Raw genomic sequence first — 19,730 nt, 5'->3', positions numbered from 1 at the left:
AGCAACAGATTCTAAATGCAAATCGCACTGGAAATGAACTCTGGACCTTTTATCTGCTCATTGTAATTGGGATAATGAGGGAATAACACACACCTGGCCAAGGAACAGCTAAGAAGCCAATTGTCCCATAACAAGTGGGAGGCACATATGCAAACTGTTGTAATTCCTACACCGTTCACCTGATTTGGATGTAAATACCCTCAAATTAAAGCTGACAGTCTGCAGTTAAAGCACGTCTTGTGCTTTTTATTTCAAATCCATTGTGGTGGTGTATAGAGCCAAAAATGATAGAATTGTGGTGGAGTCCAAATATTTATGGACCTGGCTGTACGTCATATGTGACACTTCAAGGAGGTGCTTTTAAAAAAAAAAAAAGCACTGGCCTCCATGGTGGCTGGGACTGTGGGAGCTGACATAGACCTGCACTTTTTCCAATATTATGCAAGCACTGCCACCACTAATTGATTGCAGGGTGGTTGTAACCATGGAAGCGAGCAGTGTATAATCATGTAATAGAAAAATGAATCCAGCCAACAAAGGAAGCAATATGGACAATCCCAATACATTAGTAAGTGCCTTGTATTACCTTTCTCTACATGATAAATGCTATTTGCTGAAGTGACACAACACATTTAAGTAGCAAAGAGGGACAGAGGGACTTGGGTCAATAAACAGGAAGGGCCCTCCAAAAGGGGTACAACTTGGAGGCCTGCATTTACACTAAACTGTGGACTAACCATATTGTCTCTAGTGGCAGCTCTTTCAGATCTATGCCTATGAAGCAAGGGCCCAGGCAAAAATAAAAAATATAAATCACGAGTGCCCTTGGCAACTAAGCCTACAAATCTATGAGCCATATTACATTTCTGGCTTTACTGGCGACCATTTTAGTCACGGTCTGGAGCCCTGACGTGTAGATAATGAGAGCAGGGCTGCACGAGCATATCTCATTACGGACTTCTCTGCACTACACGTGAAGGCATTTTCATGGTGACTTCTGGAGGCACTTGCTGCTCCCCGGAACGTTTCTGTTCAGTCATCTGGGGGGAAGTTTATTTCTCCTGGACGTTGCCGTGGTGACGCGGCTCTGACTTCCGGGACTAGAAAGTATGGTAGGGAAAATAAAGCATGTTCGGCAGAAGCTGCATGTGGCGGCTGTTAGAGTTGATTCATCGGGAGAAAATGCCCCTGTGGCCCCGGACTACAAGCTTCCCGGCGCCGCCGAGGTGGTGGCTCCGCTGTCCTGGGGCAAGCCGATGGGAGGAAAGGTAAGACGACACACGGCTGCCTATGGCTGTCCTGACACTGCCATGTGTAAGTCTGCAGCCAGTAGAGGGGCACAGGTAGTCTCGGATCACTACACCAGTTGCTAGGCGACTGCCTATGTGAGAGAACTGGGCAAATCCCTGGTGTCAGATGTGGGGTTTTGCCCATTGGTCTTTCCTGTCAGGTATGTTATTAGCCATTAATGGCAGGAGTAGTGCGGTTGGAAACCGCGAGAGACCCCATTAAATGCGGTTGTCCTGAGTTTGTAAGTTACCCCCTTTAATGGGTGTCCCGCATTTTCTAGCAGCGCGGTTCGTGCCATCCGTGGTTAATAACAACAGCTAAAACCACATCTGTCATTGCTGACGGTCTGACCCCTGGGACCCCCACAGATCCCTAGAGCGGGGGTCCCATTCCCCGATCTTATAGAGCGTTAAGCCGCTCCATTTATTCTCTATTGGACTGCCAGAGATAGTCGATTGCAGCGCTTAGATATTATTGGCACTGCCATAGAAAATTCAATAGAGCAGCAGGCACATGCGTTATCTGACACTCCATCAGACCGGGGGAACAGGACCCCCTTTCTCTGGATTGATGGGAGTCCCAGCGTTTGGACACCCAGCAGTTATCTAGTTATCCCCTATCCTGTGGATATGATACAACTTGTAAACTTGACACAAGTCTTTTAAAAGCCAGTGGTGCCTTTTGGTGACCATTTTCCTCCGGATGGTTATAAACAGATAATGAGTAGTACTGCAAATAAGGAGTCCAGATCATCTTTCTTTTATTTTCCTATTGCCCCCCATTTCCCCAGTCAAAGCTGCTCTGAAATACATAGTCCAAACTGCAGTGCTAATATAATGGAGAGGACGCCTGGGTGCATGCGCAGCAGTCCTGACAATGTATTTCAATGCAGCTCTGAGCACTGAGAGCGGGAACTGGGGGGCTGTAGGAAAATTTAAAAAAATAGTCTGGACTCCGTAGCTGCAGTAGTATGCATGTATTACTGTAGATAATGGCCCAAAATCAGGGTGACAGACTCCCTTTAAAAAAATAAAAAATACAAATTTCTTTGCTTCGCTGTATTCTGTGCCATAATATTCGGACACCTGTAATATAATATAAATATATATATAATTTTTTTATTTTTTTTATTTTCCAACTACAGAGTTTAGGGAGGTCTTGTTTTTTTTGCGGGGTGAGCTGTAGGTTTTATTGGTATCATTTTGGGAACATACTGCTTTTTTATCACATTTTTTACCACTACTTTTTGAAAGTGACATAGAAATGGTGATTTGGCTATTTATTTTTATTTTTTCTTCTCTATTATGGAATTTACCCTACAGGATAAGTACTTTTTAAATACATTTTTAGTGTATCCACCCTTGAAGCCGACAATCCCTATTGTCTCTGGACCTGTGTTCCTGAACATAAAACAGCAGACACCCCTGCCCGCGGTCCCAGAGCTCCTCCGCTCCCAGGCACTTCTGGTCCTAACGGCCACTGAGGCCAATTACAGGACTCGGTGGTCATATCGGCATGAACGGTACCTCACAGCTGTGATGTAATGTACAGGCTGATGTGATTGGCTGCCACAGTTAAAGGACCCAGGTGCTTTCTTGTTCCATGGATGCTGGAAGAGGCTGGAAATGGATCAGCTGAGGGACTATAGGCAGATGAGTGGTTTATTTTTATGTTCAGGGGCACAGGTCCTGACGATAGGGGTAGCCTGCTCCAAGGCTGGACAATCTCTTTAATATGTCTTTCTAGCAGAGGTGAGTTCCTTTTAACATTCAGTACTCAATAGGGTCCCATTATGCATTGTCCCTGAGTATATATTTTTCACCCCATTTAACGCACCCCCCCCCCCCCCTCCAAAGTGGGGGGGGAATGCCCCTGCATCTTATGGGGTGAATACTAATGAGTGGTTATTAGTGGTTATGAGTGGTTATTAGTACCGGAGGACCAGGAAGCAATGAAAGCTCTATACTCACCCTTTCCTGGTCCTCGGCTCTCCGCTGTGAAGGCTGCGCAGATGTGAAGTCGCGCTGTGACCTCACGCTGTGCACGCTAGATCACAGCACAGCCGACGGAGGAGAAGAAAGAAGATCGCGGCCGGTGAGGAGCTGCGGCATCCAGGAGCAGGAGAGGTAAGTGCTTTATTTATTTTGTGATCTAAGGCTAGGGGCTGAATTATATATGGCTGGGGGCTCATATGAGGCATGGAGGACTGATATGAGGCATGGGGGTCTCATCTGAGGTCTGATTGGGGGGTCTTCTTTATATTTTGGTCTGATTAATTAACATTGGGGATCTGATTGGGCCTGTGAGCTGAGGTCTGATTAATATTGGGGGTCTAATTGGTGGTCTGACCTAAGGTGTAATGAAAAATATTTTTATTCTTATTGTCCTCCTCTAAAACCTAAAGTGCGTCTTATGGGGCGAAAAATACGGTAATATTGAAACCCAGCACTGATTGACCTGCTAATGATTTGCCATTTCAAAAGAATCAAAGTGGTATTCCGGTTGTTAAGTTATCCCCTATCCATAAGAAAGGGGATAACTATTAGATCATGGGGGTCCTACTGCCGGGACACCCACTGATCACTAGAACGGGTACCAGTCCCCCTTGGAGCTCACCAAAATGGGCAGCATCTCAGGCATGCGAGCTGCCGCTCCATTTTCTGTATTTTAGTGAAAAACTCCTTTTAGGTTAAATTATGATCAGACTGATAAGAATCTCTTAAGGCTGAGTTCACACGAGCGTGACAGATTAGGTCCGGATGCGTTCAGGGTGCGTTCAGTTAAACTCGCACCATTTTGCAAGCAAGTTCAGTCAGTTTTGTCTGCAATTGCGTTTAGTTGTTCAGTTTTTTCCACGCGGGTGCAGTGCGTTTTGATGCGTTTTTCACGCGCGTGATAAAAAACTGAAGGTTTACAAACAACATCTCCTAGCAACCATCAGTGAAAAACGCATTGCACCCGCACTTGCTTGCAGATGCAATGCGTTATTAACGCAGCCCCATTCACTTCTATGGGGCCAGGACTTCATGAAAAACGCAGAATATAGAACATGCTGCGATTTTAAAGCATTGCAGAAGTGATACATGAAAAAAAACGCTCATGTACACAGACCCATTGAAATGAATGGGTCAGGATTCAGTGCAGGTGCAATGCGTTCACCTACTGCATTGCACCCGCGCGGAAATCTCGCCCGTGTGAACGCAGCCTTAATGAATGTTTATGAGCTGTCAGGGAACTAGATTGAGCCAGAGCTGTAGATTGAGGCATCAGAGCAACTCTGACGGATTCACTGAACAGTCCGCAGATGCAGTGAAACTGGATTATTACCCCAAAATAAGTAGACCATAATGCTAAAAAATTTATTGTGCCCTTTTTTTCATTTTTTGTTTTATTGCAGTGACAAATCTATAGCAAAGAAAAATAAACACATAATATTAAAAATAAGACCGTAACCGTAGTCTCCCATTTGCTTTATTTTCACAGGACTGGGCATTAGTTTCTTCAGATATCTTCGCATCAACTAAGATTGAGCCTGAAAATTTGACTCAAAAGTTAGAAGTGGAAACAAAGAGTTCAGTTCCTGTCAAAAAAGGTATGGAATTTTTACTGATCTTATGTGGCTAAAAGCCCTTTTACACTAGCCGACTGTGCAGGTAATTATCAGGAATGAACCTTTCTTTCCCATTGATTGCCTGATCGTCAGTGGAGTGGATAGCAGCAGTCGCTCCCGCTGTATGGGGACAGTTGATTGCTACGGAGATCGCTCATTCTATAGAGATGCATTGTCTCTGGGCTAAGGCTGGGCAATATACCCGTATCAATTATATACCGCAGTATTAGGAAACAGCGATATGGCAGTATCGCCGTTTCTTCCACAACCTTTCCTCAGATTCCTGCCCCAACCTGCGCTGGCCAACTCGCACTGCTTCTTTACCCTGGAGGTGACGCCGTCCTCTGCCTATCTGAACACTGTCCATACAGTAGAAAGCCAGTAAGGATGCTGCGGAAACCTTGCACCGGTAGCTGGGTCTGGAACATGTCCTGTGATCCCATAATGGGTACAGTCATGTTGCCCTATTTAACAAGCTGTTGACTAGTTCAAGGTTTTATTTTGGAAGGAAGAGATGGAGCTCTATCCTTTTGTCCTCCCTCCGTTTTGCAGCCCATAGACTTCTATTAGGCTCCATTCAGACGTCCGTGTGTGTGTTGTGGATCCGCAAAACACGGACACCGGCAATGTGCGGCCCCATAGAAATGAATGGCTCCTATGGATGAACCTGAGACTACACTCCCTAGAGCAATTGACATAATTGGCAAGTTTGGAGAGTTCTCGGGTTTACACATAAACTGGATGAAATCAGCACTTATGCCCTTATGGACACACACGTGGCCCCCTCAGTATTGTAATCTGCCAGTTGTAGACTGTTTCAAATATCTCGGGGTTATCACTAGGGATCCCCAGTCGGCGTACTCCCTAAACATTGCACCTCTGTAATCCCTGTTCATAGATAAATTCAGGACAAGGAGGACCCTACCACTCTCTATTATGGGAAGATTAAACTTGGTCAAAATGAATCTCTTGCCTAAAGGGTTATATTTATTGGCGTATCGGGGTGCACCCCGATACCACAGGGATTCTTTGCTCGTATCCATTCATTAGTGACTACTAGGGCTGCAACGATTAATCGATGTAATCGATTATATTCGATAACTGGATTCGTTGTCGACGAATCCAGTTATCGAATAATCGCCGATTCGTTGCTATGCGGGCGGGCGGTCCCTGCATCTTTATTTTACCTTTTTACAATGACGCTCCTGTAACAGCCAGGCAGAGCGGACGGCGGCGTAACGTCACTCACTCACGTGACACGCCTGCTCCGCCTCCTTCATTCATGAGGTGGGCGGAGCAGGTGCGTCACGTAAGTGACGTTACGCCGCCGTCCGCTCTGCCTGGCTGTTACAGGAGCGTCATTGTAAAAAGGTAAAATAAAGATGCAGACGTGATTAGTCCAACTTATAAGCATCGGGGCCGGGGCTGTTATGGGGAGGGGGGAGGATCTGTCTATGGCACTGCTATGGGGAGGGGGGGGTCTGTGTATAGCACTGCTATGGGGAGGAGGGGGGGGGTCTGTGTATGGCACTGCTATGGGAAGGGGGATCTGTGCACTGTTATGAGGAAAGGGATCTGTGCACTGTTATGCCCATAACAGTGCACATATCCCCCTCTCCATAACAGCGCCACCCACAGATCCCCCCTCTCCATAACAGCGCCGCCCACAGATCCCCCTCTCCATAACTGCGCCGCCCACAATTTGTTTTAATATGGCCTTTGAACATATTTTTTCAAGTAAGATCATATAAACCTCTGTTTTTTGTAATTTTGTCGTTTTTGCCGATTAATCGTAGAAATTAATCGGCAACTAATCGATTTATTCAAATAATCGTTAGCTGCAGCCCTAGTGACTACATTTGTATGGGGGGAATCCAGATGGAAGCTGTCCCTTCAAGTCCTACAGAGACCCAAGCTAGAAGGCGGTGCTGCCTTGCCTGACTTCTTTCTCTATTATCTAGCTGGGCAGCTGAAATTTCTATCCCCCTGGGTTCAGACGTCTGATCTGCCTAATGCAGAATACTATCTTAGGGAGTATCTGGGCTTGTCCTCCTTGTGGCCTGTTTTGGAAGGACCACACTATTTCCACGCGCTTGCTTCCCATTCATAGAATGCCCCATCAGGTATGGAATGCTGCGACGTTGCAGTCGTTTAAGGATATTCCAGATGACATGCCACTGTGGGATAATCCCATGTTTGCCCACTTGAGAGATCTGGAGGGAGCTAGATGGTGGAAGACGCAGGGAGTTAGTAAATTGAGCGATTTATATGCTGGGAGTAGTCTGTGCTCCTTCTCTCAGCTGCAAGAGCAGTTTGGATTGCCTCGCACTCTCTTTTTCAGATATCTACAGCTGAGACATGCGCTAACGGCACAGTTCGGGGCAGGTGGCCACAAAATTTCGAATTATCACCTGAAAGGAGTTCTTAGATCGCAGGGCCCGAGAGGTATTATTTCTGCGCTCTATACGCATCTGCTTAATAATCGCACGCTGATGAATCCCCTTGCTGTTGAAGGGAAATGGAGGAATTCCATCCCTTCCCTATCAGCTGATGATTGGAATGAAGCGCTGCTGTCTCCAACGCGGGTCTCCCCGTCAATCACTAATAGGCTGATCCAGCTGTTTATTTTGCACAGAAGCTATCTCACCCCTGTTCGGCTGCATAAAATGGGTAGACTGCCACATAGTCGGTGTCATAGATGTCATCAGGAAGGGGCCGATTTCTGGCATCTCATGTGGGATTGCACATATTTGAAAAGCTTCTGGGTAGCAGTGGTAGGAGTACTGTCCGCTATAGTCCCAAATGCAGTGCCGCTATGCACTAAAAGCTGTATACTCGGCATCCTAGATGAGGAGGTCTGGGGTCATCATCACAGGATCCTTCTGAGTGAAACTTTATTCTTTGCTAGGAAAGCTATCGCCCTGAGATGGATGGATGTTAGAACGCCTACGCTAGGCCAATGGAAGTCGTTGGTTAATCAGGCTGTTAGCATGGAAAAGGTTGTCTTTATCCATAGGAAGTGTCCACAAAAGTTTGACAAAGTGTGGGGTGAATGGTGTGCCTCCCCTTTGACTGTACATAATACTTGCATGTATTCAGTAACTGATGTATGATATTATGTACATCGTGCGTACTGAGGCGATGTCTCCTCTTTCATGCTGCTTCCCGATGTTATCTGATTTGGAAACCCTTTTTCTCTGTACCGGACCTATTGCAGAACTGTCATGTGGTACTGAGCTAGTACTGTATCCCCTGCGTGGGATTTACCCTTGATTCATTCATTTTTTTGATGATGTAACATGCCTTTTTTGTTAAACTTCAATAAAACAAGTTTTAAAAAAAGAAATGAATGGCTCCTCACAAAATATTAAATTCGCTCATCTCAAAGTATGTCTCCTTGTAGCCTGGCGCCCCATACTGTATAATGTTTTCTTTTGGCCCCCATACTGTATGTCTCCTTGTAGCCCTCTGCCCCATAATGCCTTTACAATTTCCTTCTGTCTAGAGCAGGCATCTCAAACTGCGGTCCTCCAGCTGTTGCAAAACTACAACTCCCACAATGCCCTGCTGTAGGCTGATACCTGTAGGCTGTCCTGGCCTGCTGAGGGTTGTAGTTTTGCAACAGCTGGAGGGCCGCAGTTTGAGAACCCTGGTCTAGAGAGAGAGATATACTGCGTAGCTATATATTTCTAGGAATTTAGCGACAAATTAAGTAATGAAAGGTGTCTGGGCCACGTCATCTTCTCCGAGATCACTACGCCAGCACTGAGGGGAAGGGAGCAAGGAAGCGAGTGAGCATGTCAGTCCATGAGGGAGAAGGTGGTTCCGATGGATTGATAGCAGGGGGTGCTATCAGAAGGGAAAATGTAATGTACAGAAAAAGAACTTAGGCCTCTTTCACACTTGCGTTGTCCGGATCCGGCGTGTACTCCACTTGCCGGAATTACACGCCGGATCCGGAAAAACGCAAGTGTACTGAAAGCATTTGAAGACGGATCCGTCTTCAAAATGCTTTCAGTGTTACTATGGCACCCAGGACGCTATTAAAGTCCTGGTTGCCATAGTAGTAGTGGGGAGCGGGGGAGCAGTATACTTACCGTCCGTGCTGCTCCCGGGGTGCTCCAGAATGACGTCAGAGCGCCCCATGCGCATGGATGACGTGTCCATGCGATCACGTGATCCATGCGCTTGGGGCGCCCTGACGTCACTCTGGAGCGCCCCGGTAGCCGCACGGATGGTAAGTATGCTGCTCCCCGCTCCCCACTGCACTTTACCATGGCTGCCAGGACTTTAGCGTCTCGGCAGCCATGGTAACCATTGAGAAAAAGCTAAACGTCGCATCCGGCAATGTGCCGAAACAACGTTTAGCTTAAGGCCGTATCCGGATCAATGCCTTTCAATGGGCATTAATTCCGGATCCGGCCTTGCGGCAAGTGTTCCGGATTTTTGGCCGGAGCAAAAAGCGCAGCATGCTGCGCTATTTGCTGCGGCCAAAAAACGTTCCGTTCCGGAACGGAAGACATCCTGATGCATCCTGAAGGACGGACTGTCCATTCAGAATGCATTAGGAAAATCCTGATCAGTATTCTTCCGGCATAGAGCCCCGACGACGGAACTCTATGCCGGAAGACTATAACGCAGATGTGAAAGAGCCCTTAAACAATATTTTTTACATGTATGTTGCTATAATACTTAATTACTTAGTAATACTTTTCATGGGATAATCCCTTTAGGTACAAAGACATACCATAGATGCATTTGGATGGACATTTGCTATTTGTAGACTAATCTGTGACCTGTCACGCAGGTGGGTGCTGGGTTGACGGAGTTGTGTACAGCTATCCGAACGATCCCTGCACTATATTGATGAGCATTAATTGTACTTTGTTTGCACAGTTGTCTCCCGCACAAATACTGTATTAACAAGCAGATTCCTTTCTTATTAAATTTGGGTTGGACAGGCAGCAGCTGGTTTTGGTCTGTCTTTTCCGTGTCCACTTATATTCATGTGTATGAAGGGCCTGGATTAACACCTGAAATTTGGTGCAGTTAACAATTTCCTTTAGGAATCTTGAATGAAACATTAAAAGCTGTTCCTTGCAAACCGATATCTGTACCTACAACCAATAGAAAACAGAGGTTATCCTCCTAAATGTCACATGCGTCTTCATATGTCCTACTTGTAAAGGGATACCCTACCGATGTAAATGTTACCGTGTCACTTCCAAAATCTGTTTGGAAGTTTGCCCAAGTAGGGTAGGTGCCCTGAAACAATATCATAATTTTTATACAAATAGTGTTTGGCGCACCATTGAGCTGCCATAATGCCGCCCAGCTCCTCCTCCTCCTCGTTTGAGTGACAGTCCTGGAGAGTTCTGAGCTGGGAGCCAGGTGCACCGAACAGTAGAAAGTTATAGTTCTGTTTTGGGGCAGCTATTCTATATACATTGTCTTAAAATTATTATTTTGCAAGAATATATATATATATAATGGAAAAAAATCGGACAGCACGCCAGACGGTTTCTTCAGTAAAGCAAGTGTCTTTAATCACCCATGTGGTGGCAGCAAAAAAGCAACGTTTCGGCTCTACATGAGCCTTTCTCAAGCTTGAGAAAGGCTCATGTAGAGCCGAAACGTTGCTTTTTTGCTGCCACCACATGGGTGATTAAAGACACTTGCTTTACTGAAGAAACCGTCTGGCGTGCTGTCCGATTTTTTTCCATTGTTCATTAGTGGGTAAGCTCCAATTACCGTACTCGGACTTTGCACCCATTTTTTTCATTAGTGGTGCTGCCGGTAGATTTTTACATATATATATATATATATATATATATATATATATATATATATATATATATATATATATATATATATATTATATATATATATATATTATATAATAAAAAATAGAAGAAAGGAAAGCAGCACACAAAAAAATGTATGTGGGTGCAAAAAATCCTCCAACGAGACCTGTGACCAAGATCCCAATTGTAGATAGTATGAAGAAAAGAAGGCAGCACTCCAATAGGTAGTGAAAAGTGGACGATTTATTCACTCATCAGCACACACACACACACACACACACACACACACACACACACACACACACACACACACACACACACACACACACACACACACACACACACACACACACACACACACGCAGAGAGCTGGCAGAGCAGTTGCAGGTTTGTCCTTGTGAGCTGCTAGATGGATAAGATTTGTATGGTAGAACCCAAGGACAGACCTGCCAGACTTAAAACTCCCTGCTCGCCTGTACGTAGCGGCAACATTTTAGGGTACATTCACACTTGCGGCAGAGGATTCCGTCAGGCAGTTCCATCGCCTAAACTGCTTGCCGGATCCGGCAAACGGATGCATTGCAATACCGGATCTGTCTCTTCAGTGTCATCCGGAAAAAAATTGGTATAAATTTTTTGGGCATTTTTAAAGGTCTGCGCATGCGGCACTAATGCACTCCGGCAAGTGATTCGTATTTTTGTCCGGAGAGAAAACTGCAGCAGGCTGCAGTATTTTCTCCGTCCAAACAACGTAAGAGGGACTGAACTGATGCATCCTGAACAGAATACTCTCCATTCAGAATGGATTAGGGTTAGGGTGCCTTGGTTTTTCAACCTCCTTATACAGGTGCAGCGAAAGTTAGGAAGATTTAGACTCCAGCACTCACTTGTTTTGAAGTGTCAAATTCTCCTTTCGAAACGCGTCAACAGCCTACAACAGAGAGAATTTGAGTCCTGTATTGTCTGTGAAATACTTGTTAAATAAAGACGGAGAATTTGACGCTTCAAAACGAGTGCTGGAGTCTAAATCTTCCTAACTTTCGCTGCACATAGAAAATACTTGTCTGACCAGTGGTGGTCCAATTGCTGGGATTTGAGACCGGGGCTCCTGTGTCTTCAGACTCGGGCCTCTTTCACACAACCGTATGGCTTTTTCAGTGTTTTGCGGTCTGTTTTTTTAATGGATCCGTTGTACCGTTTTTTGTTTCCATTCCGTTTTTCCATATGGCATATACAGTATACAGTAATTACATAGAAAAAATTAGGCTGGGCATAAAATTTTCAATAGATGGTTCTGCAAAAACGGAACGGATACGGAAGACATATGGATGCATTTCTGTATGTGTTCGTTTTTATTTTTATTTTATTTTTTTGCAGACCCTTTGATTTGAATGGAGCCACGGAAGTGATTTGCAGGCAATAATAGGACATGTTCTATCTCTCAACGGAAGGGAAAAATGGAAATACGGAAACGGATGCTCCCATTAATTTCTATGGGGCAGACTGCAATAGCCGAGCCAGTGCCCGGCTATTTTCGGCGGCCCCATAGAAATGAATGGAGGGCGGCTGCGCATGCACATTGAGCTCTCCTTCACTTTCGGGGGCTCTGTTCTCGATATCGGTGCGGGTCCCAACGGTGGGACCCGCACCTATAAGACAATGGGGGCTTATCCATAGCGATATGCCACCATTGTCTGAGATGAGAAAACCCCTTTAAAGATAATACAAACGGATCCGTTCTGAACGGATGCAGACGGTTGTATTATCTGAACGGACCTGTCTGTGCAGATCCATGACGGATCCGAACCAAACACGAGTGTGAAAGTAGCCTAAGAAATCATTTGGATTCATTGATGGTATGTGGTGACAGATTCCTTTTACTCTTTATACTGTCTAAATTAGTACGGGACCCCTTTTAACTGCAGCTAGAAGTGCTCACATATGTTGCCCTATCTGTCTCTTGTAAATGACTCTCATCAACCTCATGGGAGGAGGATGCTTTTAGTTTGAATTGCTTGTGATGCATACCAGCTCTGATTTGGAGCTAAGGTTTCCAGCATTTTGAAGTTCTGCGAGGGGAAAAACACCAGGGGGCACCATACCAAGCACGTAACGGCAATCTCATGACTCGGTACACAGAAAATGTACTTTGGATCTGCCACAAATAGAGAGTCTAAATGGAGCACTCCTTTAGCCCAGGTTCGTAAAAAACAAATTACTAAGTGTGAACCTGGCCTAAAGGCTTTAGATAAAATTTCTATATATACTAGTTAGAAGGAACAATGTATTACTATTAATTAGTATTAACATTGTATTAGTATCTAGATTGATTCTGTATGTAAAATGGGCATTTTCTATGAGAGTGACAGCCATGTGCGGTCCGCAAATTGTGGAACTCACACGGGCCGATATCCGTGTTTTGTGGACCGCAAAACACATACAGCTGTCTGAATGAGCCCTTAACCAGGCTGCTCCTACAAATAAGTCTTGAGTGTGTGCGCTTCCTTTATTCATGTCTGACTACGTCCTCTACTTGCCTGACAATAAAGGTCTGGTCTAACTATATTACAGTATGAGGGAAGGCATTCTAGGTAAAGTAATTCATTGTTGATGTGTCCCTTGTATAAACTCATACAAACATATAACTTCATCTTCAATAGTATGCTTGGAAATAAAATCTAAACGCTGCCATCCAAGCATTCTGGCAGGGTAGCGTCTGCCAGCCGGTTAGTGGTACATAATTATACACTAAAATGTAAAAAGCAATTTTGTCAGCTTGCTAGCAACCATGCATATAGCCTCTCATGCAATATACTATTCTATTTCCGTACATTTGACGTCACTGTGTATTGATTGAAGTATGCCTATTTATACCATGCTCTGAAACAGACCATCTGGAATCAGTCATTTTAAAAGTTATGAACATCTTCTTTTATTTTTTGTACTGTGGATTGAGATGAATTTTTTGCGCTTAAGATAATTGTAATAGGTTTAGGCCCCATGCACACGGCCGTGTTTCACAGCCGTGTGCGGCCCGTGGAACCGCGGCCTGGATCCCTCCTGAGAGCAGGAGCGCACGGCGTCACTGGTTGCTATGACGCCGTGCGCTCCCTGCTGCCGCCGCAATACAGTAATTACACTGGTATGATCTATACCAGTGTATTACTGTACTGTGCCGGCAGCAGGGAGCGCACGGCGTCATAGCAATCAGTGACGCCGTGCGCTCCTGCTCTCAGGAGGGATCCAGGCCGCGGTTCCACGGCCCGCACACGGCTGTGAAACACGGCCGTGTGCATGGGGCCTTATAGTAAAGGTTTTTGCAGGTTGCCTTCTGCAGCTTCAGTGTTTCGCAGTACAGAGCAAGCTGCAGAATGCTCGTCACAGTGAAAGGTCAACAAATACAACTATTAAACTTTTTTTTTTTTTTACCTAAAATACAAGCTGCCCAAAACGGATCAGTTCAGCCCCAATGCATTCTGTATCATTCTGCATCAATTTGGCTGCGTTTGGTCTCCGTTCCGCTTTTTATGCGGACACTAAAAGGCAGCTTGCAGCGTTTTGGTGTCCGCCTGACGATGCCGAGCCAAACTGATTCGTCCTGACTTACAATGTAAGGCTACATTCACACGTCAGTATTTTCCTATATCCCGATTTTCGGTCCGTTTTTTGCGGATCCGTTGTTCCTGAAAATGTTTTCCGTATGTCATCTGTTTTTTGCGGATCCGCAAAAAACGGAAACATGTATGAAGTTCAATAATCAAATAAAGTTGTTTGGATTTCTTTGAAAAAAAAAATAAAAAAAAAAAAAAAATAATTTGTTATGTGTTTCCAGGAACGGATTCCGCATAAAACGGATGAATACGAATGACATCCGAATGTCTTCCGTTTTTTGCGGATCCATTGACTTTGTATTGTACCAGGATCCGAATTTTGCGGACAAGAATAGGACATGTTTTATATTTAAACGGACATACGGAACAACTTTTTTTCCAGGACCCATTGAAAATGAATGGGTCCAGATCTGGTCCTGATCTGTTCCGTTTTTTGCGGAACAGATCAGGAAAGAAAAAACGGACGTGTGAATGGACCCTAAGTCGATGGGGACAGATCCGTTTTTCAGTTAAAAAGTCTACACACCCCTGTTAAAATGTCAGGTTTCTGTGCTGTAAAAAAAATGAGACTAAGATAAATAATTTCAGAACTTTTTCAACCTTTAATGTGACCTAAAAACTGTACCACTCAATTTAAAAACGAGCTGAAATCTTTTAGGTGGAGGGAAGAAAAAATAAAATAATATGGTTGCACACCCTTAAACTAATATTTTGCTGAAGCGCCCTTTTATTTTATTGCAGCACTCAGTCTTTGGGTATGAGTCTATCAGCATGGCACATTTTGACTTGGCAAGATTTGCCCACTCTTTCTTGCAAAAACACTCCAAATCTGTCAGATTGCGAGGGCATCTCCTGTGCACAGCCCTCTTCAGATCACCCCACAGATTTTTCAATCGGATTCAGGTCTGGGCTCTGGCTGGGCCATTCCTTAACTTTAATCTTCTGGTGAAGCCATTCCTTTTGTTGATTTTTGGATGTATGCTTTGGGTCGTTGTCATTCTGAAAGATGAAGTTCCTCTTCATGTTCAGCTTTCTAGCAGAAGCCTGAAGGTTTTGTGCCAGTATTGACTGGTATTTGGAACTGTTTACAATACCCTCTATCTTAAAGGGGTTGTCCGGGTTCAGAGCTTAACCTGGACATACCTTCATTTTCACCCGGGCAGGCCCTCTGACATGAGCATCGGAGCAGTTCATGCTCCGATGCTATCCTTTGCTCTGTGCTAAATCGTGCATTTTTTGGAGATCCGATTACGTACGTGATTTTTAATGTGATTGCTTAATTCTGAACACAGCTACATCCCCAGTTATAAGAGGGTGTGCACACTTATGCAACCACATTATTTTAGGATTTATTTGTTCTTCCCTCCACCTAAAATATTTCAGTTTTTGTTTTTCAATTTAGTGGTACAGTTTATAGGTCACATTAATGGTGGAAAAAGTTCTGAAATGATTTATCTTTCTCATTTATTTTTTTACAGCACATAAACCTAACATTTTAACAGGGGTGTGTAAACCTTTTTATATCCACTGTGTATTAAACCTGCTTTGACTGTGTGACTATTAGGCCTCTTTCACACTACAGTTTTCCAGGACGTCCCTCCATGACAGCACCCATGGAGGTTGTCCTATTGGTCTCTGTAGGGACAGGAAGCGAGAGAGATTAAAAGGCCCCCTCCCCTCCCACTCTCCAGTGTTCTTCCTGTCCCTACAGGGATCGGAGCAGAGAGAATCTTTCCCGACTCTGGGAATCTATTTCAGGGCCGAGCCTGGTCGGGGGGGTCTCCCTCTCCTCTTCAGGCTCTGGAGGGCCCTGGGGCTAGCACCTCTCTGGGAGGGGTCCCCTAGCTTCCCCTGATACCTGTCTTTCCTTTCCACATCACTGTGGGTGGCCGCGGTATCAGGGAGCCGAAGCCGCTTCTTCCGGGTTCGGGAGCTCTGGGATCGGCTGCGGCTCCTGCGCTCGGCGCTCCTCCCGTTGACGTGCAGGCCCATGTGACCGGAAGTGAGGTCACATGGGCGGAAGCAAGATGGCGGCGCCCAGGGAACGCTGAGCCCGGCGGAATGCACGCAAGGGGGGGTCGACTCTCCGTTTGATTGAGTCCCCCCCCACCTGGATTTAAGGAGGCGGAGCCGCGCGGCAACGGGTGGACCAGGTAGGACATAAATTGTGTGTCAGTTTGATTGTCCAAGCGTGGTATGGAGGTCCAGATGTCAGCTATGGATTCTAGCGCAGACATCCCTAACCCGAGTCATGTAAGTAGTGAGGCTTGTATTCCGGTCCCTCTCTCTCTTCTTGACACTGGACTAATGGTCTCTCTCTCTTCCATACCAGGGAGAGAAAGACACCACGGTTAAAACGCTGGTAGAACCCAAAAAGAAACCCAGAAGATGTGCTCTGTGCTCAAAGAGACTGGGGGACACGCATGTAAAAGCCCTGTGTAGCGACTGCCTGGCAAAGATCCTCAGAGACGAACAATCCTCCCTTTTGGCTGATCTGAGGGTGATTGTGAAAGAGGAGATCCAAGCGGCCAGCTCTAGTATAGCACAGAGACCCTGTGCCGTCTCCCCTCCCCCCAAGAGACCCCGTGTTCTTAGGGAGTCAGATTCTGAGGAAGAAGGTTTATATCTATCAGAAGGGGAAACCTCAAAGGGAGATGATGATCAGGGCTCGTCTTATATGGCCGACGACCAGAGAAGATATCTCTTCTCGCAAGAAGATCTAGATCCCCTCCTGTCGGCTGTAAGGCAGACAATGGATATAGAGGAGGAAGAACAGACTCGCTCGATACAGGACGAGATGTTCGGCGGCTTAAAAGCTAAGAAGAAAAAGTTGTTCCCGGTAAACGAGACCTTAAAGGACCTAGTCATAGACGAGTGGGCAGATGCCGATAGAAAATTGTACATTCCACGGGAGTTTAAGAACAGACTATTGTTCAACTCAGAGGACACAAAACTGTGGGATATAGTTCCTAAAGTTGACATTCAAGTGGCAAAGGTGGTAAAGAGAACCACTCTCCCCTTTGAAGACTCAGCCCAGCTAAAGGAACCAATGGATCGAAAGATCGACGGTTTGCTCAAAAGAGCATGGGAAGTGTCGGCCAACAGCATAAATACCAACATTGCTGCTACCTCCGTGGCCAGATCTCTGTGTTTATGGGTGAACCAGCTGGAGGAACATCTCAAGCGGGACACCCCTAAAGAAGAAATTCTGGCATCCCTGCCTCTCTTTAAGATGGCCGCATCCTTTGTAGCAGACGCCTCGGCAGAGTCCATAAGGTTCGCAGCAAAAACAGACTCCCTAACAAATACGGCAAGGAGAGCCCTGTGGCTAAAATCCTGGTCTGGGGATATAGCCTCCAAGAATAAATTATGCGCCTTACCTCTTAAAGGTTCTCACCTCTTTGGTCCGGTACTGGACGAGATCCTGGAGAAAACAGCGGACAGAAAGAAAGGGTTTCCGGAGGAAAAAGGCAAGAAACCCTTGCCCTTTCGTAAAACGACCAGCAGCTTCCAGGGCACTCCCAGAGGTAAAGGGAAAACAGGAAGGTGGAGCTACCCCAAAGGAGGAAGAGGTCGGGGTTTCCTTTTTAATCCCAACTCCAAGCCTGAGAAACAATGACGCCAGACCAGTAGGGGGCAGACTTCAGTTCTTTTGGGAAGAATGGACCCGGATAACCAAGAACCAATACATCCTGGAATCCATCCAGAAAGGGTTCAAGATAGAGTTTCGCCTTCCCCCTCCTCATCTTTTTCAGGCCACAATATTTCAGTCGACCTCCCTGCAGAATCAACTTCTGGCGGACATCCAAAAACTTCTGAGTTTGGGCGCAATAGTACAAGTCCCTCCTTCAGAAGAATTCAAGGGTCACTATTCAAAGCTCTTCCTCATAACCAAACCGGATGGCTCCAAGAGAACCATAATCAACCTGAAATTCCTAAACAAATGGATAACACATCACCACTTCAAGATGGAATCAATAAAATCCGCAATTCCATTGATAAGCCCAGGGGCGTTCCTATGCACCCTGGATCTAAAGGACGCTTATTACCACGTCCCCATTCACCCTCAGTACCAACAATACTTGAGGTTCGCAATCAAGAAGGATGGCAGGATTATGCATTTCCAGTTCCAATGTCTCCCGTTTGGGATCTCATCAGCCCCACGGATCTTTACAAAGGTAGTGGCGGAGATAGTTGCCTATCTAAGACAGAGACAGGTAACTATAATTCCCTACCTAGACGATTTTCTGCTTGTGGCAGACTCACAGGAGGAGTTAGAGCTTCACAAAGAATGGACTCTATCTTTGCTCACACGTTTAGGATGGAAAATAAACCTGGAGAAATCAGACCTACATCCAGCAACACAAAAGAGGTTCCTAGGAACCCTCCTAAACTCCGTGACCCAATATTCTCTTCTTCCCCAGGACAAGCAGGTCAGTATAAGGGAAAGAATAAGAGCCTTCAAACTAAAGAAAAAACGGACTCTACGGGAAGCCATGCAAGTCCTGGGTCTGATGACCTCATGCATCACAACAGTTCCTTGGGCCCAATTCCATTCAAGAACTCTCCAAGCGGAAGTCCTCTCTTCCTGGGACAAGGACCACAGATCTCTGAACGCCAGGATATCTCTTTCGGACAGAGCAGTAAGCTCCCTCTCCTGGTGGCTGTTAGCAAGAAACCTGTCCCGGGGGATTTCCTGGAACACGTTACCACTCAGAACGTTAACCACGGACGCAAGCAGCCAGGGTTGGGGGGCTCACATAGAGGATCAGTTCTTTCAGGGCAGCTGGTCAGATACAGACGCCCTACGATCCTCAAACTACCGGGAGCTAAAAGCGGTCTGGGAGTCCCTGAGGGCGGCAGAACATCTCCTCATAGGTCATCATGTCCGACTTCTATCAGACAACATAACAACTGTCTGCTACATAAAGAGACAAGGGGGGACGAAGAATCCTCATCTCCAGCGGCTAGCGGATCTCATCTTCAGCTGGTCAGAGGAAAAGATCTTATCCATTTCAGCCACACACCTGAAAGGGTCTCTCAATCGCACAGCGGACTTTCTCAGCCGACAGTTAGTCAGGCCAGGGGAATGGAAATTGAACCAGGAGGTATTCCAGTTGATTTGCCAGCAGTGGGGGAGACCTCAGGTGGATTTATTCGCGTCCAGCAGAAATACTCAGCTGGACTGTTTCTTCTCACTAGACCCAAGAGGAGGACCACTGGCGGTGGATGCTCTTTCCCAACCGTGGGACATGAGTCTAGCCTACGCTTTTCCCCCACTTCTCCTCATACCGCAGATCCTGAAGAAATTGAGAGGGTGTTCATCCACGCTGATTTTGATAGCCCCAGCTTGGCCCAAGAGAGCCTGGTTTTCGGTTCTAAAGACTATGTCCATCAGGGATCCAATATCCCTTC

The 19,730-nt window shown here is 45.8% G+C and overlaps 1 protein-coding gene across 1 annotated transcript in view; it reads left to right on the top strand.

Annotated features, from left to right (window-relative positions):
- The first annotated feature begins 1,073 nt into the window (after positions 1-1,073).
- Positions 1,074-19,730, top strand: part of SLX9 (SLX9 ribosome biogenesis factor) — a 156,053-nt gene continuing 137,396 nt past the window's right edge. Inside the window, exons 1-2 of the mRNA XM_044302935.1 lie at positions 1,074-1,268; positions 4,774-4,882. Coding sequence (XP_044158870.1) covers positions 1,110-1,268; positions 4,774-4,882 — 268 coding nt within the window. The 5' untranslated portion in view covers positions 1,074-1,109. The remainder of the gene's footprint in view (positions 1,269-4,773; positions 4,883-19,730) is intronic.

Source organism: Bufo gargarizans, chromosome 8, assembly GCF_014858855.1.
Source record: "Bufo gargarizans isolate SCDJY-AF-19 chromosome 8, ASM1485885v1, whole genome shotgun sequence".
In the NCBI taxonomy this organism is placed as follows: Eukaryota; Metazoa; Chordata; class Amphibia; order Anura; family Bufonidae; genus Bufo; species Bufo gargarizans.
The sequence above is the reverse complement of the archived record's forward strand: the minus strand, read 5'-3'. Positions and strand labels throughout refer to the sequence as shown.